At 60.0% G+C, this 22,373-nt stretch overlaps 1 protein-coding gene across 2 annotated transcripts in view; it reads left to right on the forward strand.

The window, feature by feature from the left end:
* Nucleotides 1-4,861: 4,861 nt before the first annotated feature.
* Nucleotides 4,862-22,373, forward strand: part of GRM4 (glutamate metabotropic receptor 4) — a 122,700-nt gene continuing 105,188 nt past the window's right edge. The window contains exons 1-2 of one of the 2 annotated variants that reach the window (XM_076003424.1): nt 4,862-4,990; nt 15,928-16,789. In XM_076003424.1, coding sequence (XP_075859539.1) covers nt 16,271-16,789 — 519 coding nt within the window. In that variant the 5' untranslated portion in view covers nt 4,862-4,990; nt 15,928-16,270. The remainder of the gene's footprint in view (nt 4,991-15,927; nt 16,790-22,373) is intronic. The other variant, XM_020286983.2, reaches the window with a different exon arrangement.

Consider the following 22,373-nt stretch of genomic DNA (forward strand, 5'->3'; position numbering starts at 1 on the left):
GAGAAAGTAGAAATCAAGAAGAGTCTTCCTTTCTAGGTGGGTCATTCATTCATTCATTTAACAATTGAACATTTATTGGGCACCTACTGCATACTCAGCACAGTCTCAGCTGCGTGGAGGGTCCCGGTGTTCCGTCTTGCTGCACAGCCCGCTTGCCCCTGCCTAGGTCTCTAGGGTCTGCTGAATCCTACTCACCTTTCAGGTTCAGAGTCAGGGGTTAACCCTTCCCCCACCCCCCAAGCCTCCCCTGGCCTCCTGGCCTCAGCCCCTCTCCCTTCCAGGCCACCCTTACACTTGAGGCAGCACCAGGTGCTCAGCGCCACAGGAGGGAAGGAGGGGCTCGGTCAGGACCTGTGTCCACCCTGCCACTTCCTGCTGCCCTCATTCCTCCCTTCTCCTGGAATGCATGCTTCCTCCTCTCTGCCCATGAGCAGGAGGAGTTTCCCTCTGGCTTCTTTTGACTCCTGCCCCATTTTCCCTTCTCATATCCCCTCCCTCTTCAGCGCTATAGGCAGGGAAACTGAGGCTGAGGAAGGGAAGGGGAAGCATCATCTTTCAGGAGCTCTGGAGCAGATGTGGAAGAAGCTGAAGTTGACTTTGGACCTGTTCTCTCCCTCCTTCCCAGCTGCCTTGACCTCCATGCAAGTGGCAAGAGGCAGTGGGGTGTCTTGTGGGGTGCCCCTGCAGCATGTGTTAAGGCCCCTTAGCATGCTGCTGCCAAAGGTACTCTACCCTAAATCCTTACCTCCAGTTTATGTCCTGGCGCTGGGTGAGTGGGCTTAGCAGAGCTGTGTTCAGATCACTCTCCTCCTGCTCTTAGCTGGCACAGCCCCAGCCAGTCTCTCTCCTCCTTCAGCCGCCAGGCCAGGAGGGGGGTGTAGATATGGATGTGCTGCGTACCCCACAAAGCCTGCATTCATGGGATGATTGCAGGTGCACAGACCCTTATCAGATACCCTTGGGACCAGGTCTTTTTGGAATTTAGAAAGATAGGGTGCAAACACCATATAGAATGCAATATCCCCAGGAGGCCTGGGACGGCATCCTGAAAACAAATACTGTCCCTGGCATTCCTGCAGTGAGACAGAGAGTATCTCCCACCAAAAGACCTAGATAGCGACAGCGAATAGCTTTCATGTCAAATTTTGTTGCCAGATAAGTTTGCCAAAAACTTATGGACAAACTTGTGGTTTTCAGTGCATTTTGGATTTTGGCATTTTGGAAAGGGGATCGCAGCTTTTGCCAACAGATTGCTCCAAGCCGAAGCTTGAGAAAGTTCCAGAGGGGTAGGAGGATTTCTGGAGGCTAGGTTCATACTGGCCTAAGGGAAGAGCAGGTGCTTGAGGTGCTTGTCTGTCAGCCTTCGGGGGTGCCACTCATAACTGTCCCAGCCTGTCCCTGAGCCTGGGCTGGGGGAGCTTCCCAGTGCCCTTGCCCTAGAGACTCCATGTCTCCTGTGGGGTGAAGGAAAGGGGCTGAGGAATTGGGAGGCGGAACAGGACTGACTTACCCAAGGATTCTTAGCCCAGGGCCTCAGCCTTGACCTCAGCCCACATCCCTCCTCCTGGGTGGCTGCGGGTGATTTGTGACTCCCTGGGGAGCCTGGGGCCGTTGCATTCTCTTCCCAGTCAGCTCTTCATCCTGATAATGTCCTGCCAAGGGACAGTTATTGTTTAAACAAACTCCCGCATCAGAGACATTTCCATCTAATGCCCTGGTTTAGGGAAACCAAAATTGAAACCCCTCAGACTCAGAGGCTGAGGTGATGGCTGGGTCAACCCAACATGGGACCATTTTTCAAGTGTTTCAGGTCTGCTAGCTTCTCCTACGGCCCCTGCACCTTCAAATTTGCTTTGATTTATTTCAACAAATCCCAAACTCTAGGATTTTCAAAGACAATTGCTCTCTCCTATTAGGATTCTTTTGAAATGGAGAAGTTGGAGAAGCAGTGGGTGGGAAGGGGAGGGGAAGTTGTCCCTCCCCAGGCAGACCAGAGCAAGAAGAAAGAATCTGATGCAGCAGGAGAGAGTTAGGTCAGACCTCAGAAAGAACTTCCAGGCCGAAGAGGTATGAAGAACGGGCTCAGGACTGTTTTATTATTTTCTCTAGGACTACCTGGCTCTTCCTGTCAATCCTCCCCCTCCAATGCAGAGAAGGTGTCTCCTTTTCCCTGGGTAAGGCCGTGCATATGAGGACTGGCATACAGACCAGTGGTTTAGAATCACCACCCTGCTTACTCCGCCAGCATCAGGCCAGCCTCCTTTAAAGGTTTCAGAAGGAGACCGAACCTTGAATCCCAGCATCCTTAGAAAGGTGAGTCCCTGAGAGCTCAGCGTCTGGTCTCATTTATGGGGAAACCAGGCTCAGAGAGGCTGGGGCTACTCCAGGCCACACAGTGCTCAGTGCAGAGGTCTGGGCTTCCTGGCTTCCACCCAGTGCCTTCCTCCCCCATCGCAGCCCTGCCCAGTCACATCCTGGCTCTGAGGGGCGGTCGGCTTGCTGGAGAGAGTGGTTAGGAATTCAGGCCTTGGAGCAGCTGTCCAGGCCCGGGCCCTTGCTGTGTGACTCCTTCAGGTCACTTCTGATCACTGTTCTCCCACAGCCGTGGGCCTTTAGCTCCCCCAGGGCAGGGGACAGCAGTGGAAATTCTTTGAGGGTGTGTGTGTGTGTGTGTCTGAATGTAGTCTCTATGTGTGTGTAAGTCTGTCTTTGTGCGTCTCTGAGTCTGTCTCCGTGGCAAGTCAGCCATGACCCAGCAGAGAGAGCACGAGGGAGAAGAGTGTGTCCCAGCTGGACAAGCGGGGCCCACAGGTGGGGCCTGACGGCTGAGCACTACGGAGGTCTGGAGGCCTGGGGTGGCACAGGATGGTTGCCCGGAAGAGCTAGGCCTCAGGCTGGGAACCTGCAAACTGGACGAGTGCACAAACCCAGCCATCTGCCAGCCAACAGTGTTTCTTTTTTTAACCCCTGAAAAATATAGCCTGCCCAGCCTTCTGCGACACAGCTGGTGGGGGGGGGGGGCGGGATAATTATGGCCAGAGTGAAGGCAACACTGAGGGGCAGGGGAGTGGCTTGGGCAGTTTTGGCTCTCAATAAACAGTGGCCCACGTTATTTTCAGTTTAATCAATCATTCATTCATTCAACAAAAGTATATTGAGGATTATGTTCTGGGTTAAAAATTTCAGTGGCTCCTGCTTATGGGCACCTAAATACAGGACTGGGTGTGCGCTTATGTTATTTCATTCCCTTTCCATGATCACCTTTTCAGTAGGGCCTAGGCACTAGCCCATATGGCGCCTCTGAGTGAATCAGAAAAAGGAGCCCTAACTTCTGGGCAGACAGCCTCAAGGCAGGACGTGTCACTTGTCAAGACCAAGGCGGGCTGAATTTGAGTCCCGCTGCGCCCCCTAAACTAGGTGGCCTCTTGCAGCCAACAATCTGCGCCCTATACCTGCAGTCCTGCTTTGAGGTCAGTGTCACAATCCTTGTTCGACAGATAAGAAACTGAGGACCTGGGGGGATGACCCGGGCACACACACAATCTGGTTTGAACCCAGCCAGGCTGTTCCCAGGGACGCGGCCTCTCCAGGGATAACCTGAGTTCTCTGCAGGCCCAGAGCTGCACACACCGGCTGGGCAGCGCTGCCGGCCGCAGGAATTTCATGGCCTTCGCTTCTATCTCTATGAAGTGTGAATGGCCACAGGGTGCCCCACTCCTCAAGGGCAGAATTGTGTCCAGTCAGGTGTGTATTGCCAGGGCTGAGAATGGCGCAGAATCTTGGTGTTTCTTGCCTTAAAAAAAAAAAAGGGCATGGATGAATGAATGAATGAGCAATCTGGGCTCTTCTAGCAGAGACTTCAGACTCACTGGGTAAATGGGATATGTATTTGGGTCATCATATGTGACAGCAGAGAGAATGCATGCTTTACCAACATGTATTCATTCACCAAACGTTTCTCGAGCTCACGCTACAGCTCAGGCATGGTGCCAGGCACTGGACGGACGACCGTGCACAGCTGTGGTTCTGCCTGCTGGAGCCTGGAGCTCTGCTGCCTGAGCGGGTCTTCGGGAAGGGGCAGGCACTTTGGATAAGCGCATGGAGGGAGAGGGGCAATTCGGGTGGTGGTGGGGCTTAGTCCCTGTTATTCCCAGATCCTCCCAGACCTTCGCCTGGCCTATAAGCAGGTTATCCGTGGGAATTAGGGGTTGAGCTGTGAGGGTGGCCGAAGCCCCAGGCATAGCTCTGCAGGTCAGCCAGGAGGACCTTTGGCCAGCCTTGCCCGCTCTGGACCAGCCACCCTCTTCCCCGAGCTGCCTGGTACAGTGTTGGGTACCCTCCCCGGGACAAGGACAGCCACACATCATGGCTCTAATTGAAGCCACTTCTACAGTCTTGGGGAAGATGCTCTTGCAATCCTAAAAGGGCTGCATGGCTCGCTAGCTCCCTCCCTGCCCGTCTCTAGGGCTAACCCTCTGCTGGGATGTTTCAAGCCCCTTCTTGGCAGGAGAGCTGGGCCCACTGGGAGCTGAGGGATTCTCCCCAAGGCTCACTGCAGCCCGCAAACCAGGCCACCTGTTACACTTTGCAAACCGGTGTTGGAGGGAGCCAGCGGGTGGAGTGTTCCCCTAGCCTGGTGTGGTTCTGGGGTGGTAGGGGGCTCAGTGGAAATTGTCCCCCCAGACAGGCTGTTGAGACCTGGGGCAAGTGGAGTCGTCTCGCTGGGCCTCAGTTTCCTCTCGTTATATACTTGAGCCAAGAGCAGCGGGGTGTGCAGATGAACGTGCCACACGGGGGCATACGCCACGTGCGCGTGGATGTGTGAGAAGCGGCCCTGCGGGTGAGGGTTCTAGTGACGCACAGGGGTGGGAGTAGCGTGCCCCTCTTAGGTCCTGTGCTTTGCTGTGCTTTTCAAGGTGTGTGGCCGGGAGGCTATGTTCCCTGACCCTCGACCTTTGGGGTGAGGAGGGGTCCCCACCACGTTCTCCAGGTTGGTGAGCTTGCACGCGCGCAGGGAGGAGGGGGAAGGGGGGGCTTCCGGGAGAGGACGCCGGTGGGGTGCGGTGGGAGGGGAGCGGGCAGGGGGGCGGCGTGGAGGGGCGGCAGGGCGCCCAGAGCGCTGGCCTTCCGGAGGTGGAGGTGTGGGCTGGGGGGTGGGCGCCAGGTGCTCTGTCTTTAAAAGGCCGGCGGAAGCGCCGCGCGATCGGCCCGCACTTTAAGCGCAAACTTGCGGGCTGGGCTCTCGCCTCGCCTCGGGTGCAGCAGCGGCTGTGGGCGCGGGCCGGCGGCCGCGGCCCCTGGCCCCCTGCGCTTGCCGGCGCTCCCGCCCCTCCCGCAGCCTCCCCTCTTCGCGTCTGCCTCGCTCCCCCGTCTCGCTCCCTCTTTCGCTCGCTCTCCAGCGCGCTCTCTAGCTCGCTCTCATTTTTTCCCTGCTGCTGCCGCCGGCGCCGCCAGGCGCCCGCACCTCCGCCGGCTGCGCTCGCTCGTCGCTCCCGCTCGCTCCCTGCCCAGCCCAGCCGGAGCCCTCGGCCGGACCGGCTCCCGGAGCCCCTCGCCAGCCCCTCCGGCCCGGACGCCGGGCTCCGCGGCAGCAGGAGCAGGGCTCGCCGCCGCCCCCCAGCTCGCTCGCTCGCTCTCGCCGGAGCAGCAGCCGAACGCCGCGCGCTTAGCGGAGGAGGCTCCGGCCGGGTGGCCGCCGGCACATCCCCGCTGCGTCCGGGACTCCAGGCGGCTCCGCACCGGGCTCGGTCCGCAGCGTCAGCGCCGCCCGCCGCGGCCGGGGTTCCGGGCTCCGCGAGAACCGAGCCTCGGGCCGCCGCCTCCCTGCGCCCCCGGGGCATGCAGGCACGCAGCGGACCCCTCGCGGGGGCTTAATCCTTGCTGGCGCGCGGTGAGTTGCGGCCTGAGGGGACAGGCAGAGGGGACCGTGCCCTCCGGCCTCCTGGGGCGCAGGCTGCGGCGGGCATATAGGGGCACGGGGAGGTGGCCTCTGGCGAGCTCCCGCGCTTGGGGTGCCGGAGGAGGGCCGGTGCACCGGAGCCCTAGGGGCCGGAGAGCGCGGACCGGACTAGAGGGTCTCCCCTCGGGGCTAGGGTCGGCTTTCCGGATGTCCGGAGGGAGAGAATGGGAAGGCGGCTTTTTTGCGGGCCGGGGAGAAAGTAGTGTTTGTGTACGGGAGATTCCACCGGATGGAGGGTCGTGCCAGCTTTCAGGTGGGGGCGGCGACATTAGCGCGCCCCCTCTGCGGAGAGGCAGGACAGGCGGGGGCGCGGGGCATTATTTGCACCTCTTCGCCGCCGTCTCCGGGCGGGAGGACAGCACCAGCCTCGCGCGCCCGGGCTGCTTTCCCAGGCACCGTCCGGCTCTCGTGCCCGCCCCGGCGCCGCCTTCGCTGCCGGCCGGCGCTGGGCAAGAGCTTGCCCGGGGCCGCGGCGGGTTGGGGCGGCGCCCCCGGGCTTGGGGTCTCCCCGCGGCCCCCAGACTTCGGGGCCAGGCTCTCTCCGGACGCTGGGGACCGTCCCTCACCGGGACCTTGCTGAACGGCGCGGCCGCCGGGCGAGCGGACCGGCCGCGTGCGTGCGCGTGTGTGTGCATGTGTGTGCGTGCGTGTGTGTGTTGGGGGTCCCCGCTCCGGGGTCGGTCTTCCCCGGCGCTCGCGGGGGGAGGCGCCCTCCCCTTGCGGGGGCGGGGCCGGGGGGTGGAGGCCCCGACTGCGCGCGGCGCCCCCGCACCGGGGCGGTCGGAGGCTGTTTGCGCGGAGACGGGGCAGCAGCGGCGGCGGCGGCGGGGAGTCCTGAGGCCCGAGCCTACGAGCGCCCCCTGCTCCTCGGCCCGGGTGACATCCCCGCCCTCACGCTTTCAGTCCTTTTGGACGAGGCGCCTTGCTGTTTTCCTTCTCCCTCTCAGCACCATGCCCGCCCCGGCGCGGGAGAACGCTGGCTTTTCGGGACACCGACTGCGCTGGGCCTGCCTAGCTGGGGACCTGAAGCCACGTGTCTGTGAGAGTGGTGGCTTGCCCCTCTGTCAGTCTGGCAGAAAGCCGGGTGTGACGGGGTTGAGTGTGTGTGTGTTCTCATCATGGCCCCTCCCCCGTCCCTGCCCAGGTAGGAGTAGGGCTTGGGCCAGGCTGGGCGGCCAGTGCTCCGAGGGTCGAGGGTCTCCGTACTGAGCACCGCGGTCCCACAGCCTGCTCCCTGCAGCACCCAGCCACATCCCCGGCCGGCCCCTGGTGAAGTGAAGACTGCTCAGCCCCGTCGCCCACTCCCCCAGGATGTGTCCTGGGCTTGCCCCACTTTCCCTCTGGAGCCCGGTGGGATGCGGGGCCAGGCTTGGGGCCAGGCTCTGGGGCTGTAGTCCAGCTCCACAGGGCCTAGGCAGAGGGAGAGCTTATGGGAAGAGCCTGTGAGGGCTGCGAGGAGCATTTACTAGGAGTTCCCACCGAGGAGAGTGGCAGTCCGAGCCCCTGTACCTGCTCCCTGGCCCCCAGGAGACCACTTGGTCAGAGTCCACAGCACTTAGCCAAAATCCTGTCCTGGGTGGTGGTGGGGCTAGGGCCTTTGAGGATGGTGTCGCTGAGCCTCTGCTTGGCCCTGGGATGGGCGTGCCTGCCCACCGTGAATCAGGTGACCACTGTCTTCACGTCCCCCCACCTTTAGTCTTTTTCCACATAAGCTTTTGCCTACCTCCCAACACCGACACGCCTCTGGGGACAAAGTTACTGCCGGCTGAGGTCTTAGTCACTTCATAGGCTACCCCTCCCAGGGGTATTGTGTGCAGGAGGAAGAGGGCTCTGCTTGCTAACCTGAAGGAATGCTCTCCTAATGGATTTTCTCGAGTGAGACGTTGGGGTGGGGTGCAGTCTGCCACTAGGAACAGGGCCTGAGCAGGCGGAGGGAGGCGGGGGCACGTCAGGAGCTGTGCTGCTTTCTCGGCCTCAGTGGCCTTGTGTAGGCCGCTTATGCCCCCCTCCGTCATCCCTCCTCCCTCCTCCCTCCTCCCTCTGCGTCTGGGCGGCTGCGTTCTGTTGGAGGCCTGACGCCTCCGGGAGGGAGCACCTGGCACAGCGCAGGCAGCCCCAGGCAGGTGAGAGCGGGCCAGCTCGCGCTGTGCTAGCCAGCCGGCCAGGCCCGCCCTGCCTGGAAGGCCTCCGCAGCCCCATCCCCTTCTGAGGGGCATAGTCCAGCCTCCAGGAAGCTTGGCCACACCGCGGCTGCCCCCAGCCCCTGCCGTAGGGGGCCAGCTGGCAGGAAAAGATGGGAGCAGGATCCACAGGCTCCTCAGCTTTGTAATTACAGCGGATAGACACGGCCTCTCCCTGAGACAAGTGTGGAGCCGGCAGCCCCTAATTATACACCACCCACCCCAAGACATCTGCCCACCCCTGCTGTCCTCCCCTGCTCGGCCTGGGACGCAACTTTCCAGCGGGCCCCGCTGGCAGCCCGGGCGGCTGGGAGGTCATCGCTTCTGCAGAGGAGCAGCCGCTTTGCCGCGAAGGCCTGCAGGGCCCGGGCGCCTGGGCTCCGGCCGCGGCTCCTAGGGCTGGGACAAGCTGCTGGCTGTCGAGGCCCAGCTAAGGGGGAGCCCAAGGGGGTCGCTTGGCTGGCAGCGGGCCTGGACCAGTGGACACCACCTTTCTATCCCTTCCACCCAGCCTGATGGCTCCTGGACAGAGTGAGGAGGGCTCATTTTCTTGAGTGTCACCTCTGCCCTAGTTAGCAGGGGATCAGCAAAAATTAAGTTGGAGGTTTCACTGCCGTGGGCACTGGTAGCTTTTTCTCCAGTCCTGCAGGCTGTTTCTCCTCTGTTCGCTGTCTATGCTGCTTCCCAGCCCGACCTGAGGCTGGTGGCTCCTCCCGACCGACCAGCTCCCAGCTGGCCAAGTCACAGCTCTGGGGGCTTCTGCCACAGCTCCCTGCTACTCCCCCACCGGGCTTGTCTTGCCCGAGCCTGCTCCTGAAGGGGGCGTACAAATGGAGCTTGCTTAGGGGAGGGGAAGCCCGCCAGCTGCTAGCCCACCCTGCACTGCCCACCCCCCAGCCCACAGGCCCGAGGAGACCGTTCCTGTCTGGATGTGCTTCTCTTGGCTCTTTGGAAAAACGAGCATCACAAGGATAGCAAAAATCACCCCTTAAATTAGAGCTGATGACTCCCGTTGAAATGTTTTATGATTAACCTCACCATTTAGCAATCTCGTGGCAGCAGCAAGGCATAAATGTATGTGTACACGTGTATATTAAATAAATTGGGGAATGCAGTGCATAATGACATTATCTGGACCCCATTTAATTAACTTAGATATAATCTGCTATAATTGGGAAATACCAGACCGCAATGACAGCCCGTGCCATCCTGGGGCCCAGCCATGCTGACGACCAGGCCCTGTTGTCTCGCTATGCCTCTCGGTTTTTCTGGGGCAGGCACTGGCCACCCATCAGCTGTGACGGGCTATGACGACGGTGCGTCCCAGGAGAGCTCAGTGGGCTGCCCTCCCAGGGCCAGGCCACCTGCATGGGGACCAGGAGGTCTGGGTTCTGCCCAGTCCCCCACGCTCAGCCCTCCCAGCCACCCCTCTGCTCCATAGGGTGACAGAAACTAGCCCCTGGACCTGTTTTCTGGTTGGGGCCATGACTTCTAGTAAAACCTCTGTCATTGTTACAGGATTATTTTTAGTTTTAAATATAGAAGTAGAGATTGGGGACTTGACCTGGATTCTTAAGCTTCTGGCGGGTGATCGCTCCTCAGATATCACTCACTGCCCCTCCTCGGTGCCCGGCCTCAGTGTGGCCTAGGGACAATAGTCTCACCCACAGCCATGGTTATGCTCATGCTGTGCAAGATGGCAGAGCGTGGAGGAGGACTGCATTCAGCCAGTGGCCCCAGCTGTCCAAGGCAGTGCTGGGGTTGGGGAGCCCTCACTTCTCCAGGAAGAGGGAGGGGAGAAGCAACGTCCACTGCGGAGCCCACGGTGCTAACAGCGGCTGCCAGAGACTTGCCTGCGTGGGTCTTGTGCTGGAAAACTAGAGATGGCGGCACGTATGGTCAGGGGAGTCGGAGGGACCTGGGCAAGCATGGGCTTGGTGGCTGGTCCCCTGGCTCTGGGAGAGGAGGAAGGTCAGGACGGGGGTGTTTTCTGGGCTGAACTGGTGGGACTGACGAGCCGTGCCAGCCTTGCTGTGCTCCAGTGACAGCACGTCGATGGGGCTTGCTGATGTGAGCCACCGAGGCCCTCACAGTGCCTGCCCTGGGTCTCAGGTTCCTCTTGTCACACATCCCTGCCACTTGCCTGTGTTCAAACCCTCTGTTGGCCCCTCATTTCTCCATCCACACCATGGCCCTTAAGGTCCTGCTTGATCTTGTGCTTGGCATCCTCTCTGGCCTTGTCTCCTCATCAATCCTGTGCCCTACCCACTGGCCTCTGGTTGTTGGCCTCCTTGCTGTTGCTTGAACTCTGAGTGCTAAGCCCATGTCCACCTCACGGCCTTTGCACTTTCTATTCTCTCCACCTGGGATGCTCTTCTCCCAGATGACCACACGGCTCCTGCCTTTATTGCTTTTACTCTGATCAAATGCCACCTCCTCAGAGAAGCCTTCCCTGATCAACCTTTTCTAACAAAGCTCCTTGGGGTCATTCCCTACCCCTCACCCGCCTCATTTCCTTTCATAGCCCCTGGTTTCCTGAAAGAAACACATCTATGTGTTGCTTATTTATCGTCTCCTGTGCCCACCCCCACTAGACTCACGGGGCACGTGTCCGTTTCATCCCAGCAGCTTCCCCAGTGCCCAGAGCAGGGACTGGCCCATAGCGGGTGCCACACATTTTGCGTGCCATTCAGAAGGACTGAATGGCGTGGAAGGAGGGGTCATATTCTATGCTTGGCCACACGACACGGCTGTGAGAATTCAGGTAAGGTCTGAGACCCCTCCGGGAACTGAGAATGCTGCCTCAGCCCCCTGCCCTGGGCTCTGCCTCGGTGGGGCTGCCGTTCTGGCTCTGGGCAGGGCCCTGGCTTTGGTCGTGTATTGAGCCTGTCCTGTGTTCTGAACCTGGATGAGGCACGGGGGTATCAAGACGCAGGGGATGCTGTCTGTGCAGGCCTTTAACGTGTCCCCAGGCTTGTCAGCATTAAATAGCAACATGAGAGAGGCTCTGTGTCATTAACTGGAGAGGAAGGAGGTAATGGGAGTTGGAATAGTCAGGGTGGGCTTCCTGGAGGAGAAAGGATCTCTGCTGCTTCTTAGGGGTGAGCTTCCCTAAGAGGAGGCTGGAGGGAATCACAGGTTGGGGGAAGGCACAGACAATCGTTTGAAAGTTTTCCCCTCTTTGGTGTCCATTGGCATTAAGCTAGGGGGTTGCTTCCTGCGTCCCTCCCGTCCTCCCTCCCTCCTTTCTTCCACACACACCTCTCCAGGGCACCCACTGCGGCCCAGCACACAGCCGCTCCCTCTGAGCGCCCTGTTTTGTTGGGCGGCACAGGGCGGGCGTGGCTTGTGAATTGGGGCCTGGGGACTCTGAGCTGGAGGCTTGCTGGTCGGGGCACAGCAGAGGGCTGGGGCGGGGGCCAGCCCCTGTGTGCTCCGTGCCCTGCTGGGTGGGGCCTGGGAGCAGGGCTCTTTCGGCAGAATAAGCCCGGCCAGCTTGGGGTCGGGGAAGGTCCCAAGAGGCCGACTCATAGCCCAGTCCATCCTTGCTTCACCGGCCTGAAACCATGCCCCAAATTCCACCATTGGAATCATTCCTGCGAGTTAAAGAACTGTCTACAGAGGGGCCCTGTAAATACGGAAATAGGTTACTTGAACGAGAGGCCCAGGAGTCATTCAGCTCACCTCCGGCCACGCACTCACGTCCACAAAGCCCGCTGGGCTGCCAGGCGAGGTGCTAGGCTGGCTGCAGCGCCAGCATGCACAGGGTGCTGGGTAGCCGTGGTCACCTGGGGAGATGGCTGTGCCTGGAGGAGCTGACGGGCCTCCCCTTCCCATGGACGGGGAGTGGAGCTGGTGGAGACCAGACTGGCGGCTTTCCCCAGCCTGTCCGCCTGGGAAGAGTCTGTCCCACAATCCACACCTGGGCAGAGCGCCACCAGTTCTCCTGCCTCCCTCACGGCTCCGGAGACTTGCCCTTCCCCAGCATGTCTGAGCACCCGGGCGGCCCCAGGGCAAAGGTGGATAGAGATGAAAAGGTGGTATTGGGAACATGGTGAGGCTGTGAGCCAAGAGGAGGGGGCTCTCACCTGGCTCCCCTCGCTGCACCCCAAGGGTCTAGCTTTTGGGGGCTGGGGCCTGAGAGCCCAGAGGCCTCTCGCCTGTGTGAACTGACCCTTGACCCTGGAAGGGCCCAGGCAGGAGCTGGTGCCCTGGCTATGGCCCCGCCCCTGGGAACTGAGTGCAAGGCTGGTCCCCAATCCATTTGCCTTTTATTCTTGTGCTTGGGTTTTGTTCTGTTTTCTTAGTTTGGGGAGAATAAAAAGAAGCTCAGTGAAAAATAATGGGGGTTTAAGAAGTCACAGTTGTTCCCTTCCGATCTGGTTGCTGCTTGTTCTCTCTGGCTTGGGCCCCAATTGCAGAGGGAAGGGCTGGAGTCGGAATGTGTGACAGTCCTGCTTGTTAAGACTCAGAGGGTCACAGGGGGGCTTCCCGGGGTCTCTCAGGCCCTCCGTAATCAGAGGCCTCAGCTGGGATGGGTAGGGACTTCCCCGGGGACCCATCCTGACTGTGTGTGGGGTAAATATGGCCTACAGTGGTACCCCCGCTCCCCTCACATCCCTGTTCACTGGAGAGAATGTTCTGGAAAGTGCTGTTGCCTGTGAGCTATTGCTGGGTGGAGATGACCCCTCCCCTCTGCCACTCATCCGTGCTCCTCCGGGTTGTCATCCCTCTGTGGCTGGCTCTGTCCTTCCCTGGAGCCAAGGAATCCAGCAGGAGACTGAGAGGGAAGCCAGGTGGGGAGGCAGCGGAGAGCCCGCCGGGGCTGGGCTGGGCACGGGCTTGGACCTGCAGCCTTCCTGGTGATTCCCCGGGGACGGATGCTCCTAACCCACCCGGGCTTGAGCTTTCCTGGCTGTTTTGGAATGGGGGGGTGGTCTGAGCACTGGGGAAAGGACTTCAAAGAAGGACCCCGTCCACATCCCCAGCCCCTTGCTCTGCAGATGGAGGCAGGCCCTGGGGGGAGGCAGCCTCGGCCTGGCTCCCACCCCCACCCCCGGCCTCTGCTCTGGGCGGCTCCTTTAACTCTCAGGGTATTTTTACCTTTCCCTTGTTCCTGTGCCATGATCAAAGGAAGGAGATGAGGCTAAAAGAGACAGTGGCTTTCCCGGCTCTTTGAGAAGCTCAGAAAAGGCAGGCCTGGTAGGACTGAGGGCGGAGAGGGACCGGTGGCCAGGGGCTGGGACCTGTCTGGGGGAGGGAGTCTGGGGGGAAGTGGCCTGCTGGGGGCTGGGCCCTTGATCCTAATCTGCGGGCTTTGCCTTCTCCTCTCAGAGGTGTGCTTCCCCGGCCCTTGTCCTTCCCTGTGTGTGTGTGTGTGTGTGTGTGTGTGTGTGTGCTCGCTCGAGTTTGTGTGCCGACGTGCTCAGGCCTCAAGGAGAAGCCACGTTGAGACCTCACGAAGGCTCTGGAACACTGGCAGGGCCTGACTGTCAAAAGCTGCTGTGCATTGATCTCTTAGCCGGAGTCGGCCCTGCTGAAGCCTTGGCACACAGCCTGTCACGGTGCCAAAACTCCCTGCGTTTGAAATTCATGGAGGCCAGTCGCAAACCCACAGGACGTTAGAGCTGGCGGGGCCCGAGAGAGCGCCTCGCTGGGCCGGGGCAGCCTGCACGAGCTTGCGCCACGGCAGCTGGTGCCTCGGTTTCCCCATCTGTGTGACAGGGCACAGTTGCCGCAGGGCTCCTGGGGGTGCGAGGGCTACGTGGGAAATGTGAGCAAGCACTCGGGACAGTGGCTGGCACAGTGGCTGGCACACAGCGGTGGTGTCACTGCTGTTGCTTCTCCATGGAGCACTGTCGGCGTTCGGACAGGACGGGCGTCAGCGTGGTGGACCCTGCCTGCGCACACCCTCCTAGGTGACTCCCCATCTTGCGACAACTGAACATGTGCTCCCAGGGGCCTATTTCCAGTGTGACCCTAGACTGTTCTGCTCCAGCCCACCCATTTTACAGATTTTACTGAGGAATAGAGGGACACGCCTCACCTCCACCAAGGCAGTAGTGGGACTGCGAGGTTTGTCTGTGACTGCTCCAGTTTCTCTTTTCTGAATTTCCTGGTCCTGTATCAGCAACACCCCCCATGTCCTCTCACTCCGCACAGCCGTCTGGCACAGAGATCCATCAGCTGACAGGAGGCGTGAGAGCCACCAGCTCCCGAGAGCACAGCCTCCCTTGGATTTTAACTGGCCTGAAGCGCCCCGCCCAGCGCTGGCCCCAGCCCCAGGTCGCTGCATTCTGGCTTCAGGGGAGAGGGTGGCCTTATGCTGGCATAGTCCTGGAGCACCTTGACTTGCTGTGTGGCCTTGGGAGAGTTATGCGGTTCCTCTGGGCTACTGGGTCACCTGCAGAATGGGGCTGGGAGAATGGTGGCCGTATTCTTGGTTTCTGAGGAGCTCATGTGCAGAGAGCGTTTTGATGAAGGGGTGAGATTCGGAGTGAGGGTCAGAAGGCCAGGAGCTGAGACAGACTCGGGCACGGCACCCTCCCCGTCCCTCTCCTTGCCCAGAGCTGGAGTGGTCAGGGCCTCTGTGGCGGGAATGCCAGTGCTGGAGGGGTGGCCCCCAGACCAGCCTTGGCCTTGGCGGAATCGCCGCGTCTCGGGGAAATCTCCGAATGCCGGCACAAGCTCCTCTTCCAACTGCCTGGGGAAACCGAGGCACAGAGTGGACAAGTGGCTCTCTGGCCTTCGTAACAAACCTCAGGAAAGGGGCATTGGGGTCTGCCACCCAGCCAGGCCCTGACTCAGCTTCCAGCCCTTCTCCCTGCGGCCCCCTAAGTGGTGGGGAGGGAGGTCGCGGGCTTCGAGCAGGGACGCTGGGGTGAGGGAAGGAACCCCAGGGGAAATTAGCCCGAATTAGCAGTGAGAATGAGGAAGAGCTGGTGTTCTCGTCTCTACCCTCGCAGATAAATATTTAATCACAACAACAATAATAATGATGATGATCTTAATAATGTGCAGTAGCTCAGGCCGCAACCCGAGCCCCACTCTCAGAGGGAGGAAGTGGATGGGGGAGGGAAAGAGAAATGGAGAAATTGGGAGATAAAGACAGTGGGGGGCAGGGAGGCGGGGGAGGCTTGCTGCTCACGCAGGGGCAGGGCTTCGCCCTCGGCGGGCGGCTGCGGTGGGAGTGTGGAAGTGGAGGGTCCCCCGGGTGCCCGGTGCCCGGCTCCCCGGCCCCAGGCCTGCAGAGGAGCAGCTCCGGCCCTGCCGTGCAGGGTGCTCCTCTCAGGGGCCTCGTTCGCCCCGAGTCTCTGAAGAGCCCAGTGTCTCTGGTTTGTGAGCCAGCTGGGAGCTGGGAAGCCTGGCTCTGTCTGGCCTTCTGCCGAGCACTCCCTGTGTGGCGCAGGCGAAATGCTGTCCCACTCTGGGCCTCAGTTTGCTCCTCTCTGCAATGGGACTGGGCCGTAGGACTGGTTGCTTTCTACGCCGTCCGTGAGTGTGTTGAGAAAGGCCCCTCTTCCTGCCGGGCGGTGCTCACGGACGCCTGGGCTGATGGCAGTGGGCACAGGCCTTAGGAAGCTTCAAGAATGACCCAATTTCTGCTGTACGCTCTCCCACTTAAGCCAGAGTGGAGCAACAGCCGGGAGGAAACCAAGTTGGGGAGATTTATGGAGTCTTTGGCGATAGCCTCCAGCATCTCCCTCGCTGGGCTCCCGGCAGAGATTGGAATAGCTAATGTCTTCCTTGGGCTTCTTTTTGATACTGTCTCTCTCTCCCCCTTCTAAGGTTGGTAGGAGGAGAGGGTCGGAGCCGTTTTCTCCTTGATGCCAAGATACGCCAAGCTAGGAGCGCTCTTCCCTCTCCACGGTCACCCGCCGAGGACAGGCCTGCAGGAGGGGACGAGGATCGGAGCTTCCCTGCAGCCCCGGCCACCGCCTGCTGCCGTGGGCCTGCGCTGTGCGGCCGCTCGAGGAGGCGGGAGCGCGGCAGCATGGTCCGAGCCACCGGCCACCCTCGGCCGCCCCGCTGCTGAAGCCGCCCTGCCCGTGCACACCCGGGCCGCGGGGCCAGGGGCCTGCCAGGGCTAGGAGTGGGGCCTGCCACCCATGGGTCTCTAGGGATTTCCGAGATGCCTGAGAAGACAGGCGTGGGCTGGTGGTGGGCGCAGCTGCCCCTCTGCCTGCTCCTCAGCCTCTGCAGCCCCTGGGTGCCTTCCTCCCTGGGGAAGCCCAAGGGCCACCCCCACATGAATTCCATCCGCATAGATGGGGACATCACGCTGGGAGGCCTGTTCCCGGTGCACGGCCGGGGCTCCGAGGGCAAGGCCTGCGGGGAACTGAAGAAGGAAAAGGGCATCCACCGGCTGGAGGCCATGCTCTTTGCTCTGGACCGCATCAACAACGACCCGGACCTGCTGCCCAACATCACGCTGGGCGCCCGCATTCTGGACACCTGCTCCAGGGACACCCATGCCCTCGAGCAGTCGCTGACCTTTGTGCAGGCGCTCATCGAGAAGGACGGCACGGAGGTCCGCTGCGGCAGCGGCGGCCCGCCCATCATCACCAAGCCTGAGCGCGTGGTGGGGGTCATCGGTGCTTCGGGGAGCTCGGTCTCCATCATGGTGGCCAACATCCTCCGCCTCTTCAAGGTCAGTGCCTGGCCCGTGGGCGCCCAAGGTGCTCTTCCCCCACCCGCCCTCCACACCTGCGTGCCAGCCCCTTCCCCTTTCTCTTCCCGGCTCCTGGGCGGTTCTCTCCTTCGAGCAGTCCCCTGGTTTCGAGTCGCCCTCTGGTCCCGCGTGCTCACGGCAGGGCGAAGGCGTCGGGAGGGACCCTGGCTGGTGCTGACTGTGGAGCTGAGTCTGCACCTGCCTCCGGAGCTGCGGAGCCGCCCCTCCCTGCGGGAATTCTGAGCTGGGAGGGAAGAGGACGGGCTGGAGAATGACAGGGAGGAGGAGATCACACACAGATGTAAAAAGAGGGACAGGTGGACAGACAGAAAGGCAGACAGAAAGATAAAGAGAATGCACATATGAGCCTTGGAGATTGCCCAGGAGAAAAAGCAAGACTTGTTTTGACATTGTTTTCAAATAATTGCAATTCCCAAGAAATATCTGTTTTTCTTCTGGTTAGTTGAGGAAGCCGGTCTCGGCCCTCCAGTCCCACCCAAGGTTGTGATTAGAGAAAGTGTCCTCATTTTTCGGATGGGGGTGGGGCACTGAGCCTGCAGGGAATGCAGGTGAGGGCAGGAAAACGGAGGCGGGAGGGAGTGGCTGCTCTCTCTCATCCCTCGTGTCCTGGGCCCTGCACCAAGCTCCCTCTGCTTCCACCCTCTGCCCTTCTCCCTCGCACACCTTTCTCCTTTTCCTTCTGGAATCCTCCCTGCCCCCTCCTTGCCGCCTCCCTTCCTCTCTTCCTGGGGCAAGAGCTGCTGATTTGCAATTCAATTGGAGCCAAGTGCTTCGCTAAGCTGCTGAAACAACCGGGTAGAGAGAAAAACATTACAAGCATTTTACCAATAATTATGTGCCCGCTTCTCTCTTGGAGCCTGCCTTGTTTGCTCTGTGTGCGTGTGTTTGTGCATGTTTGTGTGTCCCTGCGTGCGCGTGTGTGTGCATGTAGAGGACGGGGAGAGGGAAGAGGAAGGGGCTGAGAGGAAGCCACTGGGTCCCTCCCTCACCCTGGCGTCAGACTCTCAGCCTCGGGGCTGGCCCCGTCTCAGGCTCCAGCGTCAGGGAGTGGGCTGACAAGGCTGTTTGGCACCGAGCAGGGTGGGGAGAGCTCAGGCCTCCCCCTCCCTGGCACCTGTCTGGAAGCCATTAGCCATCTCCCGTGGTGCATTAGGATGTGGGGCGTCTGTGGGACGGGAGAAGGGGGGCTGAACGGAGAGGAAGGTCCCAGTGCTGGGGGGGTGAGGAAGCTGGTGGGGGCGGGAAAAGGAAGGAGGCTAGAGTTGTGCTGCCACGGTGTCTGGTGGGACAGGACTCAGACTGAGAACGTGTGTGCCCTGCCTGTGCACGCCACCATCCCAGGGTCCCTGGTGTGCCTCGAACCTGGGCCTTTCCCGCAGTGTTGGTTTTACTTGATGATCTGGATGAAAACACAATTTTAATTTTAAAACAAGTGGATGCATTACAAAAAATGCAAAATTTGCAAGCAGGAGACTTGAAGAACATTTTGCCTTTGCAGTAGACAAGTTGAACAATCCCGGGCGGTGTTGCTCCTGGTCATATTTCAGGGTTCCTTGGCAGGATGGTTTGGGAATGGGTAGCCAGGCCTCCCACCCTACCCGATTTTGCAGTGGAGTGGAGACCAGAGGGGAGGACTTGGGCTGGGCGGGTGCAGGCCAGGGCCTGGTGATGGCTTGGGCGGCTGAGTCATCACGTCAGCCTCCGGCCCAGGCCTGGGAGCTGAGGCAGCCTGGCCCATCCAGCAGGAGGGGACAAGCGCCGGACTCCTCGGCACCTGTAAGGGCGGGACACAGACCCGCAGCCTCTGGGAAGGCCACGCCGCAGGTGAGGCTGCTGAATTCTCTGCATCTGAGCTCTTTATTAAGCACCTTTTGTGACTCTGGGTCCTTTAGAAAGGTGGTCCTTTAGAAAGCTCCACCCGTGGAGCTGTGACATCAGCGAGGGTCCCTGCCCCATCTTCCAGAGAGGGAGTGCCCACTTTACAGGGAGCTTCGGGAGCCCACCACTTGGCATAGGGCAGAAGCTCACAGAATACCACTCTCACCAGAACGGCCCTAACGTGTGTTCTCAGGAACACAGATATTTTGAGCAGGGGCACCCAGTGCCCTAGACAGAGGAGTGGGCTGCGATTTCCGTGCTAGCCTCTCCCCGGATGGGGAAGGGCCAGGTGGTGTGAGGGGCCTCGGGCCAAGGCGCCTTACCCTGGCCCCTCATCCTCTGTCTGTGTGGTCAGATGGGAGCGCGGCGCCCGTCAGTTTGGTCTCAGGTCACGGGGGGGGGGTCAGGAGCCCCCAGCCTGCAAGAGGGCGAGGGACACCCTGGAAGATGGAGGCCTGGGGAGTGGAGAAGGAAGGGGGCCGGAGGGAGGAGCAGTGGCTGCGGTCTGCATTCCCTGGGTCCCTTTTAACAGCGTTAATGTTCCAGGCTGGTGACAAGAGGCCTTCTCAATAATTAAACTGATAGCAATGAGAGGCTAGGCGAGAAACTTAAAAGCTGTTTACAGAAGCAAAAAGAGTGAGCTTTGGGGAAGGAGAGGGTGCAGGCCCTGGGGGGGGGCCTGTGCGGCAGGTGTCTATTTCAAAGGGCAGGCTGGCCCTGACACACAAGATCAGTGCGGCCTGCTGGGCGCTTGGCACCACAGGCTGTGATTGCTGCTCCCCCCTCCAAGGGGTGGCTTCCAGCGCCTGCTCAGAGGGGACCTCTGGCTCTGGGGCGCCTGGACGATTTCCTGCCTGGAGAATGATAATGGGGTGCAGTCAGGGCCAGGCTGTGAGCAACCTCCAGTGCCAGAGCTGGAAGGGGCCAACTCCCTGCTCTACAGACGTGGAGAATGAGCCCCGATTGAGTGACAGGGCAGGGCTGGAAGCCAGGTCCCCTGCTTCCAGGCCTGGCTGCTTCCAGAGTGCCTGCTCGGATCGACTGAACTGGAAGTGGGACTTGAACCCAGGTCCACTTTGGGGACAGAAGTCCTGACTCTGGGAATTCATAGGTCTGACACTTAGGTCCCTGAGTTTTCTGCTCTCACCCTCTTCCTTCATCCATGTCTTGTCCCCTTCTCCCCGGACAGGGAGTCTTGATGGCTGTGGAGAGTACCTTTCAAAGGGGATCCTAAGCCTAGACCTTGTAGCCTGCACGTTGGTATGTTGTGCGGACAGCCCAGGTTCTGCAGCCGGTCAGGCCTGGGTTTTGAATCCCTGCTTCACCACAGTTAGCTCACCCCTGCCCACCATATCAGTCATTTACACCATAGTGCAAATGAGCCAATACCATCTTTTCCTGAGAACAGCCATTGCTGGGGGGAGAAGGAACAGACTGAAGGCCCCCAAAAGGAAACGGTTTTCAAATTCTGGAGCTGTAAGAGCTCAGAGGGATCCAGAGATCATTTCTCGTGTCTCTGATTCATTTTGCAGTGGAGAAAGTGGAGGCTCAAAGGAGAGGCTGCATGGTTTGGTGGTGAAAAATTTGGACTTGGAACCAGGCAGCCTGGGGCCTGACCACCTTGTCAATCTGTTTAACCTTCTCTGCCTCACTTTCTGCATTTATAAAATGGAGATGATAATGGTGCCAGCCCCGTAGGCCAGCGTGGGAATTAAGAGTTAAGGTCAGCCAGGTGCAGTGGCTCACGCCTGTAATCCTAGCACTCTGGGAGGCTGCGGCAGGCAGATCATTTGAGCTCAGGAGTTCAAGACCAGCTTGAGCAAGAGAGAAATCCTGTCTCGACTAAAAAAATAGAAAGAAATTAGCTGGACAACTAAAAAAAAAAGATATATATATATATTAGCCGGGCATTAGATATATATATATATATTAGCCGGGCATGGTGGCGCATGCCTGTAGTCCCAGCTACTCGGGAGGCTGAGGCAGGAGGATCGCTTGAGCCCAGGAGTTTGAGGTTGCTGTGAGCTAGGCTGACGCCACGACACTCTAGCCTGGGCAACAGAGTGAGACTCTGTCTAAAAAAGAGTTAAGGTCCAAGGAGGGCCTAGCGTGGGGCCTGGCACACAGTCAGCCCGCAGGAAATGTCATCGCACAGCTTGGAGCTGGGCCTTCAGTCAGCACGGGAGCTGCCCATGCGGAAGAGGACGGAGCAGGCAGTGACAGACGGTGACCTTTGCTGCTGATCCTGGAGGGGCCCCACCATCTGCTGGGCCTCGCACGGCCCCGCGCTCGCTCGTGTGGGCTCTGAGCAGCCAACTGAGCCTCCAGATGAGGAGCCTCTTGCTGTCAGCCTGGGCACGGGCGGAGCAGTGAGGGAGGGCGCTCAGTGTGCACTCCCAGCCCCGGGTGTGAGTGCTCCCGTCCCCAGTGGGCCGCAAGTGCCGTAAGGCTCGTGGCTGCTTCTGAAGCAGGGTCGGGGCTCGCTGGGGAAGCTTGGCGGCTTAGACATCTCGAGATGTTCTGTCCGGCACGTGGCTATTTTGCCTTCACAGTGTTTTCGTTGCGTGACAGGGGGAACCCTAGAGAGCCACCCCTCCCCTGTAGCCCACCAGTTTGGAAGGCGGCTTTGTCCCTCCAGCGCCATGCCACAAACTTGGAGGCACCCCTGGCCACCACCCTGCTGCCACTTAGCAAGCCCTGCGGGCTCTGCTTTCGGAGCTCGTCCTCACCTGCCCATCCTTCCCTGCTCTGCCCCGCGGCTCTCCCCTGGCCCCGGTGGAACCCCCTCTCTCCTCTCCTGCGCCCAGCCAGCCTCTCCACGGGAAACCTCTCAGCAGCCGGCACGACCCTTCTAAAATCTGATGGAATCTACTTACCCCCACCGCAAACCTTTTATTGGATTCCTGTTGCTCCTAGATTAAAACGCAGGCTCCGTGCCTGTCCGAGAGGCTGGTGCTGCCTGATGCCCACCCCGTCTCTCCGGCGCACCCCACGCTGCTCTGTGTTCCTCGAAGACGCCATGCCGCTTTCCAGCCTCGGGCCTTTGCACCCGCTGCCCTCTCTGGAATCTTCTCCTCCCACCCTTGGAATCTGGATCTTTCTCAGTCAACCTTAGGCTTGTTCAGTGGCCTCTCCTCTCTCTTCAGAGAAGCCCCCTCCCCCGGTGATTCTATCTCCTGTCCCTGCTCTCCTTGGCGCACTCGGCACCATTGCAGTCACGTGCACGCTTGTTTGTTTTCCCGTTTGCTGCTGGCTTCTCCTCTAGATCAGGGTTAGCAAGTTACAGCCCAGGAGCCAAATTTGGTCTGTTGCCTGCTTTTGTACAGTTTGAGAGCTAAGAAAGGTCTTTGTGTTTTAAATGGTTGAGTAAAAATATCAAAAGAAAAATAATGTCACAACACAGGAAAAGCGTATGAAATTCAGATTTCAGTGTCCACAAAAAAGTTTTATGGGAACAAAGCCGCGCCCATTCCCTTACGTTGTGTCCAGGGCCGCCGTCGCGCTACAGCCCCAGAGTCGGGGGAGAGACACAGAGCTGGCCCTGCTGGGCTCTCAGCGCCGCCCCTCGACTCCCAGCGACCACGGCCCAGGGAGGCCCAGGGAGGCCCAGGGAGGCCCAGGGAGGCCCTCGGGAGCCCTGGCCCGGCGGAGGGGCCCCGCGGAG

The sequence above is a fragment of the Microcebus murinus genome, chromosome 5 (genome assembly GCF_040939455.1).
Source record: "Microcebus murinus isolate Inina chromosome 5, M.murinus_Inina_mat1.0, whole genome shotgun sequence".
NCBI classification, from domain to species: domain Eukaryota; kingdom Metazoa; phylum Chordata; class Mammalia; order Primates; family Cheirogaleidae; genus Microcebus; species Microcebus murinus.